The following is a 24,257-nucleotide window of genomic DNA, read 5'->3' on the forward strand; positions in this document are numbered from 1 at the left end:
GGTATGAGGATGCTAGAGATGGAGTGAGATGAGTGAGATGGAAGAAGGGGAGCAGCCGAAAGAAGATGATGAAGAAGTTAACGGTTAACACCCTGTCCTGAATGATGATCAGCTTCGCCTAAAAAGGTAGCCTCTTTCATTAGTGCAACTTTAAGCGAGGTCATTGGTTGAAGTGTTGGGTGGGTGTGTGCAACATCGTGTATCTATGACCAATAGAATCTTCTTAAACTCGGGTTCGCTGGATTTCGACGGAGCTTTGTTCTTTGATTGGCAGCTCTCCAACAGCCTATGTACGATGGGAGGAGTTGACCCCTCCCCGCATTTTTCGATTTGCCCGCCGCCCTTGTGCGTACGATCACGTGCTTGCAACGGGACAGCAGCAGAGGCGCGAACCCGGAAGAAGACAGACACCTCTGGTAGCAGCGGAGCTATCTGCTCCATGTGTACGCTGTCGCGAGGGTGAAGAGTCCGCGAGATCAAGCTGAGGATACGCTGTAGCGTTTTCTGTCTGAAGTCCGCACCTTGGAGTACACACGTTGTTAACGGCAGGGACTGACACGGACATGGCGACTTCCAGCTCCTGTGTGGTGGTAAGTTCTTCCCAAGTGAAATAAGAGACAGAAGGTGGTTGAGGTTACCTCTGCATGCAGCCAAACACGCTGTGTGTGGACGGGCTGTTAGCCGCAGTTATTAGATGATAGCTACCTGTGTGGACTGAGTACTCTTCACCACTCACACATCGGTAACTTTTTGTTGTATTTTACTTTATTTATTTTGCATGGATATTGTATTCAATACAGCTTGGCCTGTGGCGCTCTATAGACACGCGCTCCACATATGCCTTACGTACGTGACGCAAGCGGTGGACCCACTAACGTGTGGGTGTATGCGTCTGTCAGCAGAACCATTATACAAAATAACAAAGTGCTCGAAACGAACGAGGGGGTAAAGAAGGGGGCGTGTTAGAGCACGCGCCCTTTAAGTGTGGCTCCTAAGTAACGGTGCACGGCACTGTGTTTATGTTGGTGTAGAATAGAATAGAATAGAATTCAACTTTATTGTCATTGCACATGTCACAGGTACAGGGCAACGAAATGCAGTTTTCATCCATCCAGAAGTGCTTTAGCCATGATATAGATATATTACAATATATATTAGCAATAATATAGATATGTAAGTATATTACAGAAATGGGTCTATTGTGGTATTTCTGTACTATACGAATATGTTGGGGCGGCTTTAGACCTCTGTATAAATCTTGCTTCCACACTTGTATGAGAATGTGGTGTCTTTAAACCCTTTAGGATCCCGAGTGTGCGTGCAGTTTGGTATCGGTCCGACACCAAGTAAATACAGGGCCAGTACACATACCGATACTTTTCACTCGTAAAGGCAGCTGATGGAGAGGAGAGTAGTGGAGATGTCATCATTAATTTGACAATTCTAAATACATTTTAATGACAACCAAATCACTGTGATTTTTACCTTCCATCATAAGTAATCAACGTCATAAGTAGTTCTGTTGTTTAAATGTATTATAGGCTATAAATAAATATTTTATACCCATTTCCAAATAAACAATGAATTTAGCACAAGTCAAAGTATAGATCCTTTTGTGCGAGTATTGAGCCCATACCAATACTAGTATTGCTACTGATATTTGGCTCGATTTGCCCACTTCAGTCTGAAATATAAAGTAGCTAACTGTAGAAGAGCTGCTTGGTGGTGTACAGTGATTGCATTGTGGAAAATTAAATTGGCCCAGCAATGAAATAAATTCGATTTCACCACCAGTATGTGTGACATTACATCAAATATGTTGGTGTGGATGTCTGCGCTGCAGAGCTGATGTCACAGATGGAAAAAGTTCTCTTCTGCTTCTGGAAAAAGTCCCAAGCTGTACTGAATTTTAAGCTTTTTTAAGATTAAAGAAAAGACACACAGATGGACTGAAATAGCTGTTAACAAAAGATAAGTAACATTTACTTTTTCTTACATCATTCTGAGTCAAAATACAAGGTCCTACCTTACTGGATTTGTTGGTGTGTGTTTTGTGTTGTGCACTGTACTACAGGCTACCCTGGCCCCTACACTAGGATCAGTAAATAGATAACCGGTGTGCTGTTTTTCAGGCTGTTGCCAGCATTTTAAGCCCAGTGTACTTGTGATCCTTTCTGGGAAACAGATTTCCCAAAACATTTGCAGACACAGATAATAAAGCAAAGTGTCCATTTGGCTAAAATGTATCTTTTTACTGTGCTGTTGTCTTAATCACATTGAAAGAAAAATTGACAAGTTGTCAAACATAGACCAATATGCAAGCACAAAGGTCATCATTCCTTTGACCACAGTCTGGATCACTGGATTTGTTTTTCTGCGTTTTGATAAATGTTGATGCTTTATAACAGCAGTTATATGAGACATAGCTTAAGTTTAAAATATTAGGTAAATGTATGTGAAAGAAGTTTGTTTCTTTTCACTGTTATCTGCTCCTTGTCCTCTATAGATAAAGGATGTTGCACCAGCAGAGTGACATTTTGCTAGTTGTATTACCTTTGTTCCTGACCAGGGCTAGTCTGTAAGCACATTTCCAAATCATTGTGTGTTTACAGGGGTACGTATTTATTAAGGTGTTTCTATGACTGTTTTAGAATATCTGATAATACTATTTGTTGCACATAATTGTGCTGTCTGCTGTCATTTTCTGAATTATTTTTGGGCTTTAAATGTATATGGGTTTTAAAATAGCTGCCATTTCTAATCAAGAGGGAAATTATGGTTGACTAGGAGACTCCTACTGAAGGCTAGAGTACTTTTAGAGTACTGGTTTCAAGCCTGCTGCTGACTTATTTCCTGCATTTCATCCCCATTCCTCTCTCCATACTTTCCTGTCTCTTCTCTCCACCGCCCATTCCAATAAAGGGTAAAATGCCCACAAATAAAGCAAATACAACTATGTTTTCTTGATTTGTTTTTCCTTGTTCTATTGTTTTTGTTTGGTATGATAGATTTCTGAGTTCTTGAATATACGAAGCAGGAAATGAACCGAATACGTCTTTAAAACAAACGGCAAGTCTGTGAGTAACAGTGGAACATACTCTTTCTAATCATGTGACTGTGATGACATCTGCTTTGTATCAGCCTTTATCAAGAGTTCACAAACTGACCCACATGTCAGCAGGACTAAAGGGAAAGGCTTTATTTCAGTGTAGCTGCATGTGGCACGAGAATGGGAACAGTGTTATCCAGAGTTTTGGTGCGTTCATTCCTGTATTTGATTCAAATTCTGCACCGTCCCTTTCTCAGTTTTTCTCATCCCTCCCACGACTCCTCGAACTCTGTGCTGCAGCTGTCACATGATGCCAGTCATGTTGTTTGGTTTCCTGTGGTCTGCTGTTTGACCTGCAGCATAAAATGTAATTTTACAAATTACCAAGTACCTCCTTAGGAAGAGGCATACACTTCTGGAAGGAGATCAGATGGCAGTATCTTGCTGGACAAAATGTTTGTGAGGAGACCTTCAGCAGCAACAAAGGAATGATTCATTGACGCTTTAATGATGTCCAAATTGGAAAACTTCCTCTTTCTGAGAATCCAGGGTTTTTTTTCTTGAGACGGCTCAGTGTGGCCCTAGGTGGTAAAATGAGGCAGATAAACTAGTGTGGCAGCAAAATTCGTGGGAAAGTAGACTTCCATTAACCTGATCTCTTTCACCTTGGTTGCCCTGTGTCAGGTGAGCCCCCCCCCCCATGCTCCTTGTTTGGTAATCCCCCCCTGAGATTTTTCTTTCAATTCTTTTGTGCTAATGTTTTTTCTTATTATTATTTTCAGATCAGTGATGAGGAGCAGGGTTATGACTTGGACCTTTTCTGCATACCAAAGCATTATGCTGCTGACCTGGAGAGGGTCTATATCCCACATGGACTCATTTTGGACAGGTGGGTGGTCCCATTCATACAGCTATGACTTGCCAGAGATTTCCTGCAAGTGGTGGATGAAAGTGCTCTGTTAAACCTGGATTCACTGATTAATGCAGACAAACTTACAGCAATCAGAAATCTTTCAGAAACATTTGCTTGCTGACACAAACTGAAAAGAAATGACAACTTCTGCTGACTGTTGCAGAACACTGAGGTCACTATCCTCTATTTCTTGCTCCCCAAACCGTGTGATATCAGGACTGAGAGGCTGGCCAGAGAGATCATGAAGGAAATGGGTGGACACCACATCGTGGCTCTCTGTGTGCTGAAAGGGGGCTACAAGTTTTTCGCAGACCTGCTCGACTACATCAAGGCTCTGAACAGGAACAGCGACCGCTCCATCCCAATGACGGTCGACTTCATACGCCTCAAGAGCTACTATGTAATTGATCTGTCTTATAGTTTTTCTTTAAATCACCAAAGCCTCTTGGAACTTTTTCTTAGAGTATACACTTAAAAAAAGTGGAAATAAACTAAAAAGTTTGGCTGATGATTAAAAGTTGCTTAAATTATAAAAGTAAAATGCAAAACAGCACAGTAGGGAAAGGATTCGGCAAATAAATGATGGTCGTATGAGGCCATGCTGGTGTCTTTCAGTCAGCCCACTGGGGATGCCTGGAAATATAAAGCCTTAACATCAATTAAATTATTAAAATAAAATAAACAAAAAATATGAAGTCTGTCTAGAGCAATGAAGAAACTGCATGAACGCAAAACAACCCATAAATGTTGTTTCTAATCATTTTCAGCCTCAGACTTCATGGTTGGACTTTCTGTCTTTGACCTTCTTGTTGCATCAGTCCATTTGTTTATGCACAGCTCTCTTAGGCTCCTGCCACAGCATTGCAGTCAGGTTGAGGTCTGCACTTTGACTGAGCCGTTGATTTTTCTTTTTCAGCCATTCTGTTGTAGTTTTGCTGCTGTGCTTGGAATCATTGTCCCATTGCATCATGCAAGCTTTAGCTGTCATACAGTTGGGCTCATATTTGACTCCAGAATACTGTTCGATATAACGATATATATCGGATGACGATATAAAAACGTCTATCGTTTCATTTTACGCTATCGTTTGTTTCGTGGTGTCGCAAAATAAACTGTTTACGACAATATTTTTTCACCGTTTTGATGGTCACTGTAGTGGCTATATTAATTTCTTAAAGTTCTCTATTTCTCTTATAGTTTATATAACCACACTACGGACAGACAAGCGCCTGTTTTTATGCGTTGTGGTTAGCAATAACGACGGTAACACCATTGTGTGTCCACTTGTTTATGTTCCACATAAACCTTTCACAATAAAGCTCAAGATCCTGTTTAGACTTTTCAAAATAAACTGAACCACGTGAAAGAGCAGATTATATTACGGATGAGAAGTAAAAAAGAGCCGCCAGATGCTAAAAAATAAACCTTAGACTCAAACGTTAGAACAGGCTTTTGTCTGGTCTTTTGCACGACTCTGTGCCGCCCTGTGAAAGACTCTTTCTTGCCAGTCTGAAGGTTTCCTTTATTCTTTTCCTATTTTTGTCTGCACAGAATGACCAGTCGACGGGTGAAATCAAAGTAATCGGTGGAGACGACCTGTCTACTCTGACAGGCAAGGTAAAGACAGCTAGCTAAAACGCTACTGACATGATTAAAAATATTAAAGGCTGGTTTTTACCCCCTTGTTTTTTCTCCAATCTAAAGTTGCTAGCAGTCAGGATGAGCAGATATTTGAAAGAAATATATCCACATTTAAGCAAAGCTATTGTTTTCATGTAATCATTTCCCAAATATCTTACATTAATTTAAAACAGGCCTGTTTATGTGGTTGTAAGTAAAACAGCTCCCACATAGTTACAGCCTTTTGCACTGTTGCAAGCATTCCCTGTGTAATCAGGAGACCACAGCTCTCCTACTCAGCTCAGTTGCATTTTAAGATGACTTGTTTTTCACTTGATTAATGGCTTTTTCTTTTTTCTTGCACACAGAATGTCTTGATTGTGGAGGTACGTACTGTTTTTCATCTGTATTAAAGTAGGCAGCTGTTATTTCCAGTAGTGCTTATCTGTGCTCCTCTTTTGTGCTTCTAGGATATTATCGACACAGGGAAGACGATGAAGACGCTATTGCAGCTCCTCAAACAGTACAATCCTAAAATGGTCAAAGTAGCGAGGTAATTCATGGCTTCACTGAACTGCTGGAGTTTTACTGGAAAGCTGCTTCAGACTGGTATGTTTCAGGCTGAGGGGTTTTAAGCAGCTAGAGCAGATTTTTATCGTCATTTTGGTTTGTGTCTTCAGTTTGCTGGTGAAGAGAACACCAAGAAGTGTTGGCTACCGACCGGATTGTGAGTTGATTATTTGTAACTTGTGAATTCCTAACAGACTTTGGTTGAAGTTCAGCTCATAGAACAGTTTGTTAAACTGCAACAATGAAGATGTAAGAAAAGCTTCACGTGTTCTTTTTCTTTTTCTCCCAGATGTAGGGTTTGAGGTCCCTGACAAATTTGTGGTGGGTTATGCACTAGACTACAACGAGTACTTTAGAGATCTAAACGTAAGTATTTGAAAGAGATAAACAGTATCGTGTAAAAGTCTTGAGCCCTCTAATATTTCATTTCTTTTGCTTGCAAGCCTTTTAGACTTTATTGTAAGTTTTTAAAATGGTCTTGGGCCATAGTTCTCCAGGTTTTCTGAAGGTCTCTCAAAGATTTTCTTTAGACATTGGCTTCTTTTTCACTCATTTTCATTCCAGAGGTTGTCTTTAGACACTTTTTGAGACAGGCTGCTAGTAACAAGGTATTCATTAACAGTTTGACCCAGTTTAACCAGCCATTTAACACTAACCTATGAATAAATCAAGCATAAAAACGCACCCAACTCAAGGGATGAACCAGTGCTGACTCTTCACATTGCAGGCGACTTGGCAAAGAACTGATTTTAAATTATATCTTTATGGGAACCTGTCGCAGAAACACCTGACACATTTTACCTTACCAAACAAAACGGGAACAAAACAAATATCAGTTTTGTTCTTATATCAGTTTCAAGTCTTTGTTTTTTCCACTTGTCTTTATAATTTTCTTCATAACTGCCTCGGCCCTGTGCTCATACTGAGGCCGCTGGCTTGTGGCTGGCTCTGAGTTCTGGATGGTTTGAGCTTTAGGCACTTTGACTTTGTCAGATTCTTTAAAATGTCCACGTTCAGCTGGGTGATTTTAAGTGTATTATTGGATTTGTTATGAATTCTATTGATGCTTTTGTTTCAATTGATCTCACAGTGAAGAGCTTAAGCAACATATTAGCATGTGGCAGTAAGATTTTGCACAACTATTTCCCAGCACCACTGTGTGCGTGTGTGTTGTACATACACGAAACAGATCATCTGGTAGTCAGAGCTGACCGGCCTGTCAGGGTCAAGAACTGATTCCATTTCCCAGGCAGTTCATCCATCTACCCATCCATTCGCTTCCGCTTGTCCTTTTCAGGGTCGCCGGGGGTGTTGGAGCCTATCCCAGCTGTCATAGGGCGAGAGGCAGGGTACACCCTGGGCAGGTCGCCAGTCTGTTGCAGGGCTAACACAGAGAGACAGACAACCATTAGCGCTCACATTCACACCTGTGGGCAATTTAGACTAATCAATTAACCTATCCCCACAAACTGCATGTCTTTGGACGGTGGGAGGAAGCCGGAGTGCCCGGAGGGAACCCACGCAAACACGGGGAGAACAAACTCCACACAGAAAGATCCCGGCCTGATGGTGGAATTGAACTCAGGACCTTCTTGCTGTGCGGCAACAGTGCTAACCACCGTGTTGCCCAGTTCCCAGGCAGTTGATCTGTATATTGAAAAGGTCGCCCCGTGGCTCAGGGGGATGGGAACCTGTAACCGGAAGGTCAACGGTTCGATCCCCGGGCTCTCTGTCCTGGTCGTTGTGTCCTTGGGCAAGACACTTTACCCTACCGCCTACTGGTGTTGGCCAGAGGGGCCGATGGTGTGATATGGCAGCCTCGCTTCTGTCAGTCTGCCCCAGGGCAGCTGTGGCTACAACTGTAGCTGTCTCCACTAGTGTGTGAATGAAGTGGAATTGTAAAGCGCTTTGGGTGCCTTGAAAAGCGCTATATAAATGCAATCCATGGCTCAGGGGGATGGGAAACTAATGGACATTATTATGAACCTAGAAAAGTCAGATTTTGATCCAGTATACAATACCAAGAATAGCTTAACTTTTCAGCATAAGAATTCAGGCTGTGTGGAAGAACAAACGTGGTCATAACAAATATTGACTTTCAAGTTTGTTGCATTTGTACAAACTCTGTTTTTGCTCTCTGTAGTTCCATTTCTGTTTTCGTTTCTGTCAATCGCTACAGCCGTTTCCTAATTTCCTAGCAAAATATAAGAAGTGGCTCAAGACTTTTTCCTAGTACTGTAACTCATATTTTAAAACTATTTTTCTCTTTATACATCTCTGACAGAATTAAGTGTATTTTTTTTCTTTTCTTTTCTGTTCCAGCATATCTGCGTCATTAGTGAAACAGGGAAGGAGAAGTACAAAGCATGAAGAGCACCTCGTAACAGTTTTCAACATTTGGTTATTTCATTTCCATTTAGCATTGATGTTATATTTCATTGCTTTGTATTGTGTCATGAGAATATAATCGGCTTGCTCAGGGTCCCTGAGGATACACCCAATGTGATAATCCCGTGTTTGAATCACCACGCATGGACACGCAAAGGTTTCAATTTTTTTGCATTCGATTGCTTGAGAAAGAATCACGTCTGGGTTTAATAGAATGGATCCCAGCTTCACCTTGAATTAGAATATTGCTTTTATGGTCCCCACTTTTATTCCTTTTTTATTTTTTTAATTGAGAGCATTTTAGGGAAATGCTGCTAGCTTCAAGTGCAGTCGCGTAATTGTTGTGCTGCCATAAGATTTACAACCTCCTCTTTCATATTTTGTATTTTGTGTAAAATGATTATTGTTATTATTATTAATATTATTATTTTGTGTTTGTGTAATTCTACCTGAAACTATTAAAATGTGCTTGTTTTTTTGTTTTATGGGACACCTTAAGAGGAAGTAAAATTTTATTGAAGTGTGTGTATATTTTGGAAGAATACTTCACTTTTCTACGGTACTGTTTTGTAACGCTGAAGAAACATTAGGTAGAAAAGTAAATTGCTGCTGTCCCTGATTAAATTATGTAGACATTGGTAAACCTGAGAAGAAATTTATGAAAATGAATGAAATCAAAGCTTTAGACATGCACTTCCTTTGTGTAACATAAAAGGTGATCCTTTTAACGCTGCAGATATTCAATCACAAACTGTTAATGGTTAAGAATCTTTCATTTGAATATTTGAAATTCCTAATCTGTATCTACATGTTTTATTCACACATAATTTAATTAAAGGCCCCTTTTTAAAAAATATCCTTTTTGTTTGCAGTTTCGCTAAATTAAATGTTCTGTAATCGTCAGTGTTGCAGCACCAGCCATTAAAATTTTCCACACCAAACCTGAAAGAAAGTTTTTCATTTTACTATTACAGCAAGTTATTGATATATTGAAACACGAAGTGCCAAAAAATATAAATAGTGACAGAGACAGAATGATGCTGCCAAGATTTGGTCTTCCATCTTTGCTCATTAAGATCATGAACATTTGAGCTCCTGTTGTCTGATCGTCATTTGGAAATTGAAGCTAACATTGGGGGATAATTATTTGGTCCCCTGATGATTTGTAAGATTTTTAAGTTTGCTCTCTTGCAAAAAATCTGTAATTTTATAGCAGTTGCATTTTAATGGAGAGAGACAGAATATTAACCAAATATCCAGAAAAAGCCCAACACGTTACCTAAAAGTCATACACTGTTTCCATGTCACTGACTGAAATAAGTATTTGATGACTCAGTATTTGGTGGAGAAACCCCTGCCTATGTAAATAAATAAATCTGGGTAAATTCCCAGATCATTAAACATGCAACTATTTTGCTGGTAATACCTGAAATGAGTAAAGAAAATCAACAGCCTATTTATGCAAGATAATTCATAATTTTATTGAGGGGGTTATATTGGTTGGGTCTGATTATAGGGGGGGGGTCATAACCCCCCTGGACATTACACCTCGGTGTCTTTAGACTGTGGGGGGAAGCCTACACAGGAAGGCTCCAGCTAACCAGCAACCTTCTTGCTCTGAGGCAAGAGTGCCAACCACTAATTAATAATTACTGTGGTTTTTAATTTGTGCTGTTGATGAAAAGCCACCCATGTTTGCAGATGCACCGCTCACATTTGTTTTCATACTGACTGGATGTTATTTTACAGAGGTGTGGACTCGAGTCACATGACTTGGACTCGAGTCAGACTCGAGTCATTAATTTTATGACTTTAGACTTGACTTGAAAAAATGTTCTAAGACTTGTGACTTGACTTGGACTTTTACACCAATGACTTGGGACTTGAATTGGACTTGAACCGGTTTACTTGAAAAGACTTGATATTTTACCCCAAATATAAAATTTAACATGCATATTATATAGAGATTGAAAATGTGACGTCATTCACGGGTAGAACCGCAAAGGATTCTGGGAACTCGTGGCAAGCGGTACTAGCGCACGCAGGCTTTCAATTAAAATCAGTTATACAGCGATAAAAAGAAACACAAAAATGTCAAGAAGCCGTTGTATTATTAACTGCAATAGCCGGTCGCATGACAGCCACGGGAAGCCGACGGGTAAAGAGATCGGTTGTTATCGGATTACGTCGTTGAAGAGAAATTGTTCGAGCCATGTTTCCGAAGTAACAAAGAGGCGACTGGATTGCAGCCATTCAAAGACCAAATATAACGTCCCAGAACACTCCAGCTCACAGGTTAGTCTGCTCCAAGCATTTACACGAAGGTCAGTCTGCTGTTGTAGTTAATACGCAGAGGTGGGACCAAGTCATTGTTTTGCAAGTCTCAAGTAAGTCTCAAGTCTTTATCCTCAAGTCTCAAGTCAAGTCTCAAGTAATGTCAGGTAAGTCAGAGTCGAGTCTCAAGTCACTGGTGTAAAAGTCCGAGTCAAGTCACAAGTCTGAAACTTTGAATTTCAAGTCCTTTCCAGTCTTTAAAAAAAAAAAAAGAAAAAAAGAATGTTGCAGTTATATGCTAAATGTAAATATTAGACCATGTAATTTTAAAATCTGTGTTTTTCTCAACACATGACAAAATAGTGAACTTAGAAAATATACACAAATTGTGAAATTGCACCTCTTTAAAATGCAGCTCAATTAAACCTAGCTCCAAGAATAATTTTCACCGACAGTTCTGAGATAAGCTGCATGTTATTCTTGGATGCGGTTGTAGGACTGGCTTTAAAATCGCATGACAAAAATATCATACACATTAAAAAAACCTGTATCACCAACGTAGCCTGGACAACATTTGCTAGTTAGATGAAGTCAGCTATCTCATCGTAGCATATTTATATGCATATTTATAATCATACGCTTCTTGGAGTGAGTGCATACACTCATGAAGTTTAGTAACTTCAGGTCACTGCAACAAGCCCAGGTACAGTTTACCGACAGATGGGTACAGGACCTTGAAACGCACCGTGTAGAACGAAAGACCATCGTACGTATCATAAGTTTACCAGTCTCACAAATCGTCGTCATAAATACACATTCGTTAACCGTTTATTAATAGGACCTTTGAGCTCAACGGTAATTAATTAGTAGTGGAAATAATTTCTGGTACCCATCACAGAAATGTAGCAGTGACAATAATACTGTATGCTGTAATCGTACTGGGCAATTAGTGATACAAAAAACCTGTTTTATCCTGTGAATAAAAGTATATGTTTTTGTCAATGTACCATAATAACAGAAGCGAAACGCAATATTGTGTCAGGACAATTCACTATTTATGCACAATAAATAAAGGAGCATAGCGCGACAATTTCTGTTCAGCGCCAGACTTGCTTGTAACCTATATCACTAATTATGTTATGAAAATGACGTATTAACTACTAAAAAACACTGACCTTCGTGTAAATGCTTGGAGCAGACTAACCTGTGAGCTGGAGTGTTCTGGGACGTTATATTTGATCTTTGAATGGCTGCAATCCAGGCCATCCGTCGCGTCTTTGTTACTTCGGAAACATGGTTTGAACAATTTCTCCTCAACGACGTAATCCGATAACAACCGATCTCTTTACCCGTCGGCTTCCCGTGGCTGTCATGCGACCGGCTATTGCAGTTAATAATACAATGGCTTCTTGACATTTTTGTGTTTCTTTTTATCGCTGTGTGACTGATTTTAATTGAAAGCCTGCGTGCGCTACTACTGCTTGCCACGAGTTCCCAGAATCCTTTGCGGTTCTACCCGCGAATGACGTCACATTTTCAATCTCTATATGTTAAATTTTATATTTGGGGTAAAATATCAAGTCTTTTCAAGTAAACCGGTTCAAGTCCAATTCAAGTCCCAAGTCATTGGTGTAAAAGTCCAAGTCAAGTCACAAGTCTTAGAACATTTTTTCAAGTCAAGTCTAAAGTCATAAAATTAATGACTCGAGTCTGACTCGAGTCCAAGTCATGTGACTCGAGTCCACACCTCTGTTAATACGTCATTTTTCTTAACATAATTGGTGATATAGGTTACAAGCAAGTCTGGCGCTGAACAGAAATTGTCGCGCTATGCTCCTTTATTTATTGTGTTTATTGTGCTTGTTGCAGTGACCGGAAGTTACTAAACTTCATGAGTGTATGCACTCACTCCAAGAAGCGTATAATTATAAATATGCATATAAATATGCTACGATGAGATAGCTGACTTCATCTAACTAGCAAATGTTTTCCAGGCTACGTTGGTGATGCAGTTTTTTTTAAATGATATTTTAAAAAAAATATCATTTATTTATGTATGATATTTTTGTCATGCGATTTTAAAGCCAGTCCTACAACCGCATCCAAGAATAACATGCAGCTTATCTCAGAACTGTCGGTGAAAAGTATTCTTGGAGCTAGGTTTAATTGAGCTGCATTTTAAAGAGGTGCAATTTCACAATTTGTGTATATTTTCTAAGTTCACTATTTTGTCATGTGTTGAGAAAAACACAGATTTTAAAATTACATGGTCTAATATTTACATTTAGCATATAACTGCAACATGCCTTTTTTCGTTGTTTTTTTTAAAAGACTCGAAAGGACTTGAAATTCAAAATTTCAGACTTGTGACTTTACTTGGACTTTTACACCAGTGACTTGAGACTCGACTCTGACTTGCCTGACATTACTTGAGACTTGACTTGAGACTTGAGGATAAAGACTTGAGACTTACTTGAGACTTGCAAAACAATGACTTGGTCCCACCTCTGTTATTTTAACTCTAGGCACTAGATTATATTCCAATTTCATGTGTCAAGTCTAATGGAAACTGTGTGTTTCCTCTTACCTCAAACTGAGACTAATCTTAACCATAACCAGCTGTGTTTCATGATGCTTATCAAGACCCAGCCTTAAATTAACCACTTTTCTCTGCCTAGTTCGCCTCCTCACTGCAAGCTTCACTTCATTTATGACCACAAAACTGGCACCATAATAAACATGGTTATCTGCAGGTAGTAAGCAACCCGTGAAAACAGTAAGGCCAGTCCATCCTGTACAGGGCCTCTTGTCGTTGTCTCAAGACCTGTTGAGGTGTTTGTTTTCCAGTAAAATTTTACTGCCGTAAAACCTTACTGAAATCTTTTAGCCATAATTATTTTATAGATCTGAAAAAAAGTGTCCTTACAGAAAACATTGAGACTATACTTCATAAATTGTATGCCTTTCTTTTTCAATTAATCTTTTTTGATCGCAAGGAAGGATATAAACAATATCCGGAATAAGACAAACATAGCTGTCTCTAACAAACTATCGCGTCGTTAGCCGTCTTTGTGTGCCAGAGTAAATTTTGATTTCTTTGTGGAACTGGTGAATACCGGGGCTTGCCGTGAAACCGTTTGCATGTATGGAAATTGGAGGGGAACAAACGCACGGATGGAGCATAATACTTTCCGCCTGAGCACGCCGGCTAATGGAGCGCTTTTATTGGACAGGCCTGCTAATGCTAAAAAAAAGGGGCGTGAACTTCGCTGCTAGCTTTTCGCTCTTGTGTGATCATCTGGGGGATCTGGTTCATTCTTGGCGGTGCCCAGCAGAAGCGTTTCTTTTTTTGATAGTCTGTGGACAATATTTCAAGCTGACACGGATTAATTCGTCTTGCGTGCAGTTGTAGCTGTCGGGCTGATGGACAAAACGTGAAGTGAGACGGTGACCCGGCCTCTCTCTTTCTGAAAATGGCATTGTGGTTAACTTAGCTAGTTAGCTTATCGGGCTAGGTAGCTGGACTCTTGTTGTCGCTGAGCCAACTGGCTTCCATTAGCTAGCTGTGCGGTGTTAGCTACGGGGTATGCTGATCAGCATCACTACATGTAGCTCTGCTATTTTAATGTCGTTTGTAGTAGACTGAAAGACGAGCGTTCAGTTGGTGGACAGAGCGACCATTTGGCTAGTTTAACTACGGCTAGCTCATTTAAGGCGCTAACATGCAGCGGTAGTTTGGATCCACTCGTCACAAACTGCTGCCTTGCACCAGCAGACCAACTGTTAGTAGGCATTGTGCGGTGTGTATAGCCATGGCTCTCTAACAATCCATCAGGAAAGTTGGTGACCGGTTACAGACAGGGTTGATGAGGGGCAGCTTCGGTGAACACACGGCTGCTTTGTGGACTGGACGCCGTTATGGTACATATACAGCGTTAGTTTGCTTCAGCACCGGAGTCACCCTGGGCACGGGGCCTTGCAGATTGCCGAGAGTTACCTACACTGTGTTGGCTTGTCTTAGGTGAGCTCAACTGCCTGTTTACTCATATTGCTTCAAGAACATGTAAAGTTTGCACAGGTTGAAGATCAGTAATGTAACTTTACTGAGTCGGTTCGCCATTTTAAGTTGCTGAATCGGTGAGGGGTGGTGGTGAAGCGTTGTTTAGCGAAATGAACAGCTCAGGAGTCATGCCACAAGAAAAGATGGAACTGGATCTGGAAATCCCAGCTTCCATACTTCCAAGTGATGGACACCTGAGAAGATCCAACAGTGCACCCATGATAAATGGATTAAGGTAGGGCAATCTGACTTTAATTTACTGCAAAGTTAAAACTCTTTCCTTATTCACATATTGAAATAAGTTCATTTGCATTGACATGATGGTTAAAGGCGTTCATAATTCGTCTTTGCAGTGATAACTCCCAGGTGTTCCAGAAGGAGGTCCTACGGTGCCGGAGAAATAGCACTACAGTTGTGAACAGGCCCAACATGGTATAGTGGTTCATAAACATATTCTAACTTGATTGAGATGCCTGAGTTACTGTAATGAGTGTTTACTCATTATCAGCCATGTCCTCCTCTTACAGGTTCCTTCATCGCCCATTCGGGTCCCGAGTACCAGACTTCATCAAATTAAACAAGTAAGGAATTGAGGTGGTTGCAGTAAAAGTAATTCCTGTGGAAGTTGAGCTCTTCAGACCAATGTCTACGTCGGCTGTAGTAAGAGACATGCAAGAGCAACCTCTTTAGGCATTCACAGGGTCCTTGATCTTAACAAGCCAATCAACTCTTAGTATCACACTCCTGCAGAGCAAGTCTTGATTTCCATAAGAAAACACATGGATGTTGGTGGTGGGGAGTGGTTCAGTTGTAGCATCTGAGATAAGACTGAGCCTGAAATGGGCTTGTTAATCTTGTACTGTGAACTGAAGCGCTTCTTCTTGACCCCCATCAAAAAAAGATGTCTTTCTCTCTCTCTGCCATATTTAATAATATTTTAATAAGAGTACATATCATTTTTATCCAGGGGGAAAATGTAATGGGTCCACTTTAAAGAACATAACTCAGAAAAGTTAAAATGATGTGATGGTAGCTAATGTGATTTTTTTTAAATTTATTTATTTATTTTTTAAACCTTTGGGTCTCTTTTGTTCTCTTGCAGGAAGAGGGCATAGATGTGATGAACAGAGAAACTGCACATGAACGGTAAGCTATCCATTTATACACAGTGTTTGAATGAGGAGATCTGCTGTGTTGTTGGTGACAGGCTGATGACTCCATGTTCTGATTGTTGTTGTGCACTCAGGGAAGTTCAAGCTGCTATGCAGATGAGCCATTCTTGGGAGGAAAGCCTTAGTCTGGTAAAAACTCTGTCCCATATATGTTGCTGATTATGTTCTGCTGACGGGCAGTTTTGCATGTTTTGGCCCCTGGCCTTTCTTGGTCTCTCTTTGTTACTATAGAGAGGACAAGTAGAAACATGCTAGAGTAACGCTGAAATAACTGGGAGTTAACAGGGCCACCAGTCTCTAAAGGTCAGGCTGAGTTGGTAGTATAATACTCCCACACTTGCAGTGATGTTACTATTGGACTAAAGGATGCTGTAAACACACGGTGAACTGTGAAATCTTTAATGTTTTTTAGAGTGACAATGATTTGGAAAAGCCTGTATCTTCATCTCCAAAGCGAATCGACTTTGTGCCTGTGTCTCCAGCCCCGTCCCCAACAAGAGGAATAGGAAAAAAGGTACATCTGACATTAACTGTGGTTAGAGTCACAGTTATCGCATTATAGTTTCATTAACTAGATCTAGTTACTTACTATAACCCAGTTGACTAATAATTTAATTATGTGCAGCCTACAGGGAACAGTTGGCTGCAGTGAAGCAGGAGCTTCTTAGGCCTTTAGCCTTTTTCCACTAGTACCTGTTTGGCTCAGCACAGCTCAACTCCGTTTGTAGGTTTTCCATTATGCGGTAGTGCCTGGTAAAAAGAGCCGATGCGATCTGGAAATGTGACGCCAGCAGACTGCATTCACAGATTGGCTAGTCAGTGGCATCACTTGATGAGTCATGAGAGGGTCTCCTTCGTGAAAATCAAAACGTCCCTCTTTTAAACCCAGCAACGAGCGTGATGGCCAGAAAAAAAACACCGTGATCCCAGAGTCTGGCAAAAAGCTGTAGACCGAGCGGCAGACCATCGCCTCAACATGCTGTGGTGTTCATGTCTCATACACATGACTTCAGGGGACTTTGGGCTGCATTGCTTTAACATCCTCATGCACATCAGGTGTTACCGGCTTGTAGTGGAAACCAACCAAAGTCGAGCCAAATTAGGTACTAGTGAAAAAAGGCTTCTAGTTTGCTGCAGCTCCAAGATGCAACATTTTCTCTTAAGAGATTCATTCGGCTTTTTTTCCAGCTCCACAAAACAATTCAGATTTTTATATTAGCACTACACTTTAATGTCTCCGTGGTCTGAAACAAACAATTCTTGCTCCTCTTCCTTCATTTGTCCCCCCTCCTGAGGTGACCATGTAAAACCATCTAAAACTGAGTATTTGGAGCAGTCTGAAGTTGGTGACGATTAAGCAGTAATTTTTCACCACTTGAATGTTATCAGTTGCAGATTTATCTAATGCGTTATCTATGTTTTCTGCTCTCCCCCTCCTACAAGCAGCAGTGTTTCTCTCCTTCACTACAAATTCTGGTGAGCAGCAATGGTCTCACTCCCAGCCCAATACCCAGCCCAACACGGCGATTTGGGTGAGTACAAATTCTTTTGAGCTGTCACAGCTTAAAGTTAAAGAGTTAAAATCTGTCAGTTACAAACTTTGCACAATTATGTTTGCAACTTCAGCTCATGCCCACAGTTTGTTGCTGTATTTCCAAATGTATTGATTTTAATTGTTCCTGTTTTCTGTCTTGTTCAGTCGACGGAGTCAAAGTCCGATCAACTGCATCAGAGCCAGCATACTCGGTCCAATAAAACGCAAAGGTGAGTCGTGCTTTAGACATGCTTTCAATGCTCTGTGTAAGGGAGGCTTTGCACATTAACGCAGCAGCAAACAGGCACACTCCCTCTGAGTGTGTTGCAATCAGACCTACCTCTGCTCTCTGTTTTGGAAGCCGATTTGAGTGCATGTACATCCTGGCATTTGTAACCTCTGACCCTCTGTGTTTACACGGAGATTATGAGATTGACCTCCCACTCAAAAGAGATGAGCTATAATCGCATCAGTTTGCTGGTGGCGTCCTAAAACAAACTTTAGCTACCTTAAGCATATTTTACTTTATGTTTTTAGGGTTTAGGCGTCAGTCCTCTGACTTGTCTGGTGTAACCTCTGCACATTGTTCTCGCTGTGGGATCAGGGGCCACTTTATTTTACAACACCTTGCTGAGAGAGGAGTTAATCATGGCCAAGGTGTTCATCTGTTTTGACTTGAGAGACTGGTGCTCACATCCAGTGATTAATGCCTGATTTAGACTTATTTAGGAAATCTACATCATAACCAGAAACTGGTTTTAACTCAATAGGCTGTGACCTTCCACACCATTCAGTCTACGTGAGATTACTCTGAAAGGTCACAGCGAAGGGTTAAAAAGGTTTTCTGATCATGATGTAGATTTCTTTTATGGTTGGAACTAGGGTTGGATGATTTGATCTATAGTCCCTCCATTATGGCAGCACTATCCACCCTTTATAAAGCACAATGTGCCAAAAAATTCCCCAAAAAGCAAAAAACTGGTGAGTGGGCTCATTAAGTTCCAGTTTCTAAACCATCATGCAGTCAGAAGTATCCTGTTAGTCTTCTGTCATATAATGATGATCAATTTGAAAGTCTGGGCATGAACCTGTGTGCCCTCGGACATATGTTTCGAAAGTGTTGGTTATGGGAGGGATGTGGATGTGAACATGCAACTTAAAACTTGAATCGGATAATATTTAATTTAATGCATCAAAGGGGAAATGAGGTGAAAGTCGTCTTGATTGGTGAGCTCTGATGTTATCGTCCATCAGCACGACCGTAGTCAGAAGCCATCTGTTCAACATGTCGGCCTTGAAGCTTTGATTCTAATGAAGAATATATTTGTAAAGAAATGTCGGACATCTAAGAATTTAATACATTTTAAATGGTATGACATGCATATTTCTGTTAATCATCACTGTTCTTAGACTACAGGACAAATGTTGTGGAAATGAGTCTTCGGTGGTCTTTATATTGATGAAGTTAATTTATTAAGCGCTGTGGTGCAGGAAATGCTTGTTAGGCTGGTAGGGCTGTGCGATATGACCAAAATCTCATATCCCGATATATGAGACATTTATCATCCTCCTGACAACTAAATACATTTTTACATTTTCTGTAAATTCTGTGAATCTCGGGCAACTCGGCTTGGTTAAAGTGTTTTCAGCTGAGCGCGGTGTACCTGGAGTCGAGGCACGGCCGCAATTTTCATTGAGTATTTATTACACGGCGTGCAGCAGGGAAACGCCTGTTCTAAGGTTTATTTTTTAGTACCTGACGGCTCTTTTGTGTGATTCAGTTTATTTTGAAAAATCTGAACAGGATCTTCAACTTAATTATGAAAGGTTTATGTGGGGAAATAAGCAAGCGGACGGCGGAGCCACGCAATGATTTTACCGTTGTTGTTGTTGTTGTTGCTAATGACAACGCTTAAAAACAGCCACTTGTCCATCTGTAGTGTGGTTATATTAAATATAAGAGAAAGAGAGAACTTCAAGAAATTCTACAGTTACCATCAAAACAATGAAAAAACTTTGCTGTCAACAGTTTATTTTGCGATACCACGAAACAAACAATAGCGTAACATGAAACGATAGATGTTTCGTCTGATGTATCTCGTTATAGCGAACAGCCCAATAGGGCTAGACATGCCAGCCGATGTTCTACATGAGATTCAAAATATTTTCCAAACAGACTTGATGATGTTGTGCTTGTGCCATATCTGTGGTTAAACAGTATCTATAATGGTTCATGGAAATAAAGATTCTTGGAAGAAAAACATTTGACTTGTGATCTGGACACTAAATGTTAATGCCACACAACTCGGTTTGGTTACATGTCTGACGAGCAGTCTCAACTCAGTCTCAGTCTGAGTCATCTGAAATGAACCTGCTCTTCAGTCAACAAACTGACTGCATGTTATTTCTAAATGGAGTAAATCAGTGTGAGAATATTAAATCATTCTAACCTCATTGTTTTGAACTGAAATAACATTATATGAGAGGGTAACGAGTGTCACAACCGGCTCAGGCTGGTTGTTGCTGCTGCCATTGTAGCCAGTAAATGTGTGCCTGTGTATACACACAGACGGGTAAAGTAGAGTAAACCTATTGCAATATGCAAATTCTGAGAGGTTCACATTTGAATCCTTAATCATTAAACATGACATTTGTTTTGATTTTGGGTGTGTTGGTGTGTGCATGTGTACTTTGTGGTCCTCTGTTGACAAAACACTGCCACGCTGCAGATTGAACGTGCTGTTAATCAGTATGGATGTGACTAGGTAAAAGTTCACCAAGTGTAAACTTTGCCTGTTCATCTGCCTGGCTCTTTTGTGAATAGTCGCACAGCTCATGTGTCAATTTCTAAATGTTGGACGCCTTTTACTCTGCAGGTGAGATGGAAACGGAGAGTCAACCCAAGAGGCTCTTCCAGGGCACCACCACCATGCTGTCCTCGGATGTCTCCAACCTGTCAGATCTCAGCTCCTGGTAAGTAACTCTCAGGCCCATCAACAAATAAGAAGCTGCTTCGATAAGGATGAGCTTTTGAGTGCTGAGGCAAGTAGGCAGACACACTGGCTGTAAAAGCCAAACTTGATTACTAGTCACCATCTCGTAAATGGAAAAACAAGGAAACCCCTACATGAAGAGGATTTGAGTAATTAATAGGGGATTTTATTGAGCCTTGTTGATTCTGATCGGAATCAAATGTCAGTCACCTCACTGGCAGCAGTTTTACAGTTTTATTTAAGAACTATTTACTTCCATAGAAATCGAAGTATATTGATTCTGGGGCGATTCTGTCTCAAAGTTGAGTCAGTGTGAGTGCTGACATTTGAGATTTTGAGCAGTGCATTCATTCAGGGTGAATTAGTTATGCAAACTTTTCTGAAGACTACCTTTTTCTTCCCTCTCAGTCACTCTCCAGATTTACTGGATGGAAGCCTCAGCAGCGTGGGCTCCTCCACCGACTCGCCAGGCAAAATGGAGGGAGTGTCTCCTTCCTCGTCCAGCAACTCACCCTTTGCTTCTCTCCAGGATTTGTCTCCCAAATGAGCATGGGATATCTAAGACTATGGGGGGGGGGAAGAAGAGTGGAAAAGACTTCTCTCCAGGGAACTGGTTTCCTTTTCAGACCCTTCACATCGCCAACTACATTTCCTTCAAGTGGAGTTTTCCCCCACACTTTCTTCTGACTGGCTGTTTTTATGGCTATCTTTTATGGAGGGTCTCGATTTTAAGGAGACTACAGCCATGGATGTATTTGTGTAAGAGGTAATCCTAGTAAAACTAGGACTGAGGGAAGTCGCTGCGCGCACCAGCTGCTAATTGATCTTGGATGGTGCCAGCCTTCGTAGGGATACTAATAAGTGGCTGTTGTATAAATCTGTCCTGCCAGTTCCCCTCACCAGAGAGAGAGACATTGAGCACTGGACATATAAAGACTACTTGGATGTGTGCATTTCCCTGTTTTTGTGCTGGAAAATGTCTGGCCCACTGGCCTTGGTGTGTGCACAGTCTGCAGATTTTGTAAGAAAAGATTTAACTTATTGTTTTCCTGCTGCCTGAGCAGATATTCTAAATATTTTTATGGTATAGGCTGTGAACTGTGGTGTTTGCATTTTTTTTTTTTTTCTTCCCTCCAGCTCCAAAAAAATGATTTGCTGCTACTTTAATTGGTAATTCTGAGCAAGTGGTAAATCATGATCATTCCTGGTAGTCTCAACACTAAAAGTTCCTGTGTTCTTACCAGGATGATTTTTGTGGATAAAAGTATGAAAATCTGACTTCTTTTTTCCCCTTGTTCCTTCTGGCAAAGTGTTCTTATTTATGGACAACACATTTGTTATAAAATTGGATTCGTTCTATCTGCAGTAAGCCATCTGTGCTGTCATTTACACCAAATCAAGTGACTGCTGGAACACGAGGCAAAAAAACAGCACCATCACATTGTGAGTAAAGAGACTGCTCTTTCTGCTGTGGTTACACTTTTTTCTTTTTTTTTCTCCAACACATATTGCACAGGATGCTTGGTCCTGTAGTGTTTCAGCCTGTGTGAGTCTTAAGCAGGAAACAACTAAATTTGAAGAAGAAAAAAGTCTGACTACAATATGTAGAGGTTAAAGCCTGCACTGTGATATTTGCACCTAAATTTGGTTTCATTTGTCCTGACCCCAGTGTTCATATCCATCCGTATAACTCGATACTTCCGAACCCCTCTATGGCTCTGTAACCTTAAATGTTTATGTACCGGTACAAAAAGGAAGTGATTGTAAATCATTTTATGGAAGTGTGCCCTTTTAATTTAAACAAGTGTGGTTGCAGTTCACTTACTGAATGGGTTTGTTTTTTTTTTTGTTTTGTTTTTTAAATACAAATAGGAAAATGTTGGGGGTTTCTGCTTTGTTTTTGTTCCCTTCACGATGCGTTTTTTTTTTTTTTTTTTTTTTCTCTTCTGCTCATTTTATGAAGTGTTCAGGGCATGAACTTAGCAAATGATATGCTATACTGTATGTCTGTAATAGAGGCTGTAATCTGCTCGTCTTTTGTGACTGCTATTGTAGCGGACATCAGGAGTAAATAAATTATTTCATTATGCTTTTGTATCAGTGTTTTCTTCTGTATTAGCGCTCGTATATGGAAGACCAAAACTACCAAAATAAAAATAAATTCCCGAAATATTAGTCCAACGGAAATTGGAGTTTGTGGGGTTTTTCTCAGTTTATGACTGCCAAAAATCCAGAAAAAAATAAGGAATGAATTAAAGAAATATCCAATCAAATGCACTGGATATATTTAAAAATCCATATAAAAATAATGCATGGGGAAAATGGGAAACGATAAATATAGGAAAACAAACATTATATGGAAATGGAGAAGTTTAATCTGAATAGCAAGTTTCACATTTCATCAATTATGGTACCAGTATTTTTATAGGACATTTCGTGCATTTATTTTTACTACTTTTTTTTTTTTTTTGGAGTCAATTATTGATTTTTCTCAGTTTTAGTACTTCATAAACCAAAACATACAAATTAAATGCGGATGCATCAAGGAGCACAACAGTGTTACCAGTTCTTCTAGAAGTAAACAATATTGCTAAAAGTATTCACTCGTCTACCTTCACATATGAACTTGAGTGACATCTGATTCTTAATCCATAGGATTTAATGATATAGTGATAACAGCTTCAACTCTTTAGGACTGAGTTTATGGAAATGTTTTACCATTCTCCCAGAAGCACATTTAAAAATAAACTATTTATATAGCACTTTTCAAAACAGTTCAAAGTGCTTCGCGTTTTTGAGGACACTGATGTTGGACGAGGAGGCTGTGTGCCTCAGCATCCACTGACACCACTCTGTGATTCTACTGTTGCTGTTGTTCCCAGTTGCTTCCACTTATACCACTAACAGTTGACTGTGGAACAGTCATGGAAATGTCCATGGAAGTGATTGGAACCCTGAATTCACTCACAATTCAGTGATTTGGATGGGTGAGTGAATACTTTTGGGAATGTAGTGCAAGTCTCACTGCTGCTATACTTAGGATCATTTTCCTGGTGCATGACCCACTTTCAGCCAAGCTTTACCTGTCAGACAGATTGACTCTAGAATACTTTGGTATACAAAGGAGTTCATAGTTGTAACGATAGTTAGTTGGTAGTAAGGGGCCCAAAGTGTGCCAAAAACATTGCCCAACTGTTTTTAGCCAACCTATAATTATGTAGCCTAATAGTTGCAGGGACATTTATCAAAATTGAGCTCAAAATGCCTCAACAGTGACATCTGCAGGCTAGAGGGGGCAGAGCCTGCGTGAGTGTGGGCAGAGAAAAGGACAGCAGGAGCCTGACCTCTGCAGGATGGGATCTCTCATTTTATTTTAATGCACTTCAGTTTTTTTCATGCTGATGCTTGTTGTACCACATGGTAACAATGTGCACAACCTAAAGTCAATATCTGCAGTTGTGATAATAGTATCATTATTAATATATTGTTATTATTATATGTAAATGTTTGTTTATTAGAATAAGATCGAACTCTCTGAAAATTATTAACTAAGAAAAGATGGCAACAGGTAATTTCCTAGTAATTAATCTATTTATTATTTGAGGCATTATGATTGTGCTGTGTTGTTTACAGGATACATGCTGGGATTCCCCTCCAGGCTTTTTAAAGGGAAGCATAAATGCT

The 24,257-nt window shown here is 40.2% G+C and overlaps 2 protein-coding genes and 1 non-coding gene across 3 annotated transcripts; all 3 read left to right on the top strand.

Annotated features, from left to right (window-relative positions):
• Positions 1-398: 398 nt before the first annotated feature.
• Positions 399-8,917, top strand: hprt1 (hypoxanthine phosphoribosyltransferase 1). The gene is made up of 9 exons (XM_085368544.1): positions 399-590; positions 3,832-3,938; positions 4,179-4,362; positions 5,514-5,579; positions 5,951-5,968; positions 6,053-6,135; positions 6,263-6,309; positions 6,442-6,518; positions 8,475-8,917. Exons 1-9 carry the CDS (start codon positions 564-566, stop codon positions 8,520-8,522), a joined length of 657 nt encoding a protein of 218 aa, XP_085224670.1. The 5' UTR covers positions 399-563; the 3' UTR covers positions 8,523-8,917.
• A 5,201-nt stretch (positions 8,918-14,118) lies between these two features.
• On the top strand, positions 14,119-22,627 carry pabir2 (PABIR family member 2). Its single transcript, XM_085368553.1, has 11 exons — positions 14,119-14,835; positions 14,941-15,109; positions 15,228-15,306; positions 15,402-15,455; positions 15,977-16,020; positions 16,121-16,175; positions 16,459-16,560; positions 17,493-17,578; positions 17,746-17,810; positions 20,457-20,553; positions 20,982-22,627. Exons 2-11 carry the CDS (start codon positions 14,985-14,987, stop codon positions 21,118-21,120), a joined length of 846 nt encoding a protein of 281 aa, XP_085224679.1. The 5' UTR covers positions 14,119-14,835; positions 14,941-14,984; the 3' UTR covers positions 21,121-22,627.
• Positions 16,229-16,385, top strand: LOC146638441 (small nucleolar RNA U109). The gene has a single exon (XR_014906961.1). It is a non-coding gene; the product is annotated as a small nucleolar RNA U109 (small nucleolar RNA).
• Positions 22,628-24,257: the final 1,630 nt, after the last annotated feature.

Source organism: Diplotaxodon limnothrissa, linkage group LG2 (assembly GCF_057381915.1).
Source record: "Diplotaxodon limnothrissa isolate DT_005_m linkage group LG2, D_limnothrissa_male_GT1.1, whole genome shotgun sequence".
NCBI lineage: Eukaryota > Metazoa > Chordata > Actinopteri > Cichliformes > Cichlidae > Diplotaxodon > Diplotaxodon limnothrissa.

Bases quoted from the DNA above. Each gene is read 5' to 3' on its own strand.
- hprt1 (XM_085368544.1), top strand. From the start codon at position 564: ATGGCGACTTCCAGCTCCTGTGTGGTG. The intron at 591-3,831 runs GTAAGTTCTTCC...TATTATTTTCAG, and splicing joins CTTCCAGCTCCTGTGTGGTG to ATCAGTGATGAGGAGCAGGG. The intron at 6,519-8,474 runs GTAAGTATTTGA...TTTCTGTTCCAG, and splicing joins AGTACTTTAGAGATCTAAAC to CATATCTGCGTCATTAGTGA.
- pabir2 (XM_085368553.1), top strand. From the start codon at position 14,985: ATGAACAGCTCAGGAGTCATGCCACAAGAAAAGATGGAACTGGATCTG. The intron at 15,456-15,976 runs GTAAGGAATTGA...GTTCTCTTGCAG, and splicing joins GACTTCATCAAATTAAACAA to GAAGAGGGCATAGATGTGAT. The intron at 16,021-16,120 runs GTAAGCTATCCA...TTGTGCACTCAG, and splicing joins AGAGAAACTGCACATGAACG to GGAAGTTCAAGCTGCTATGC.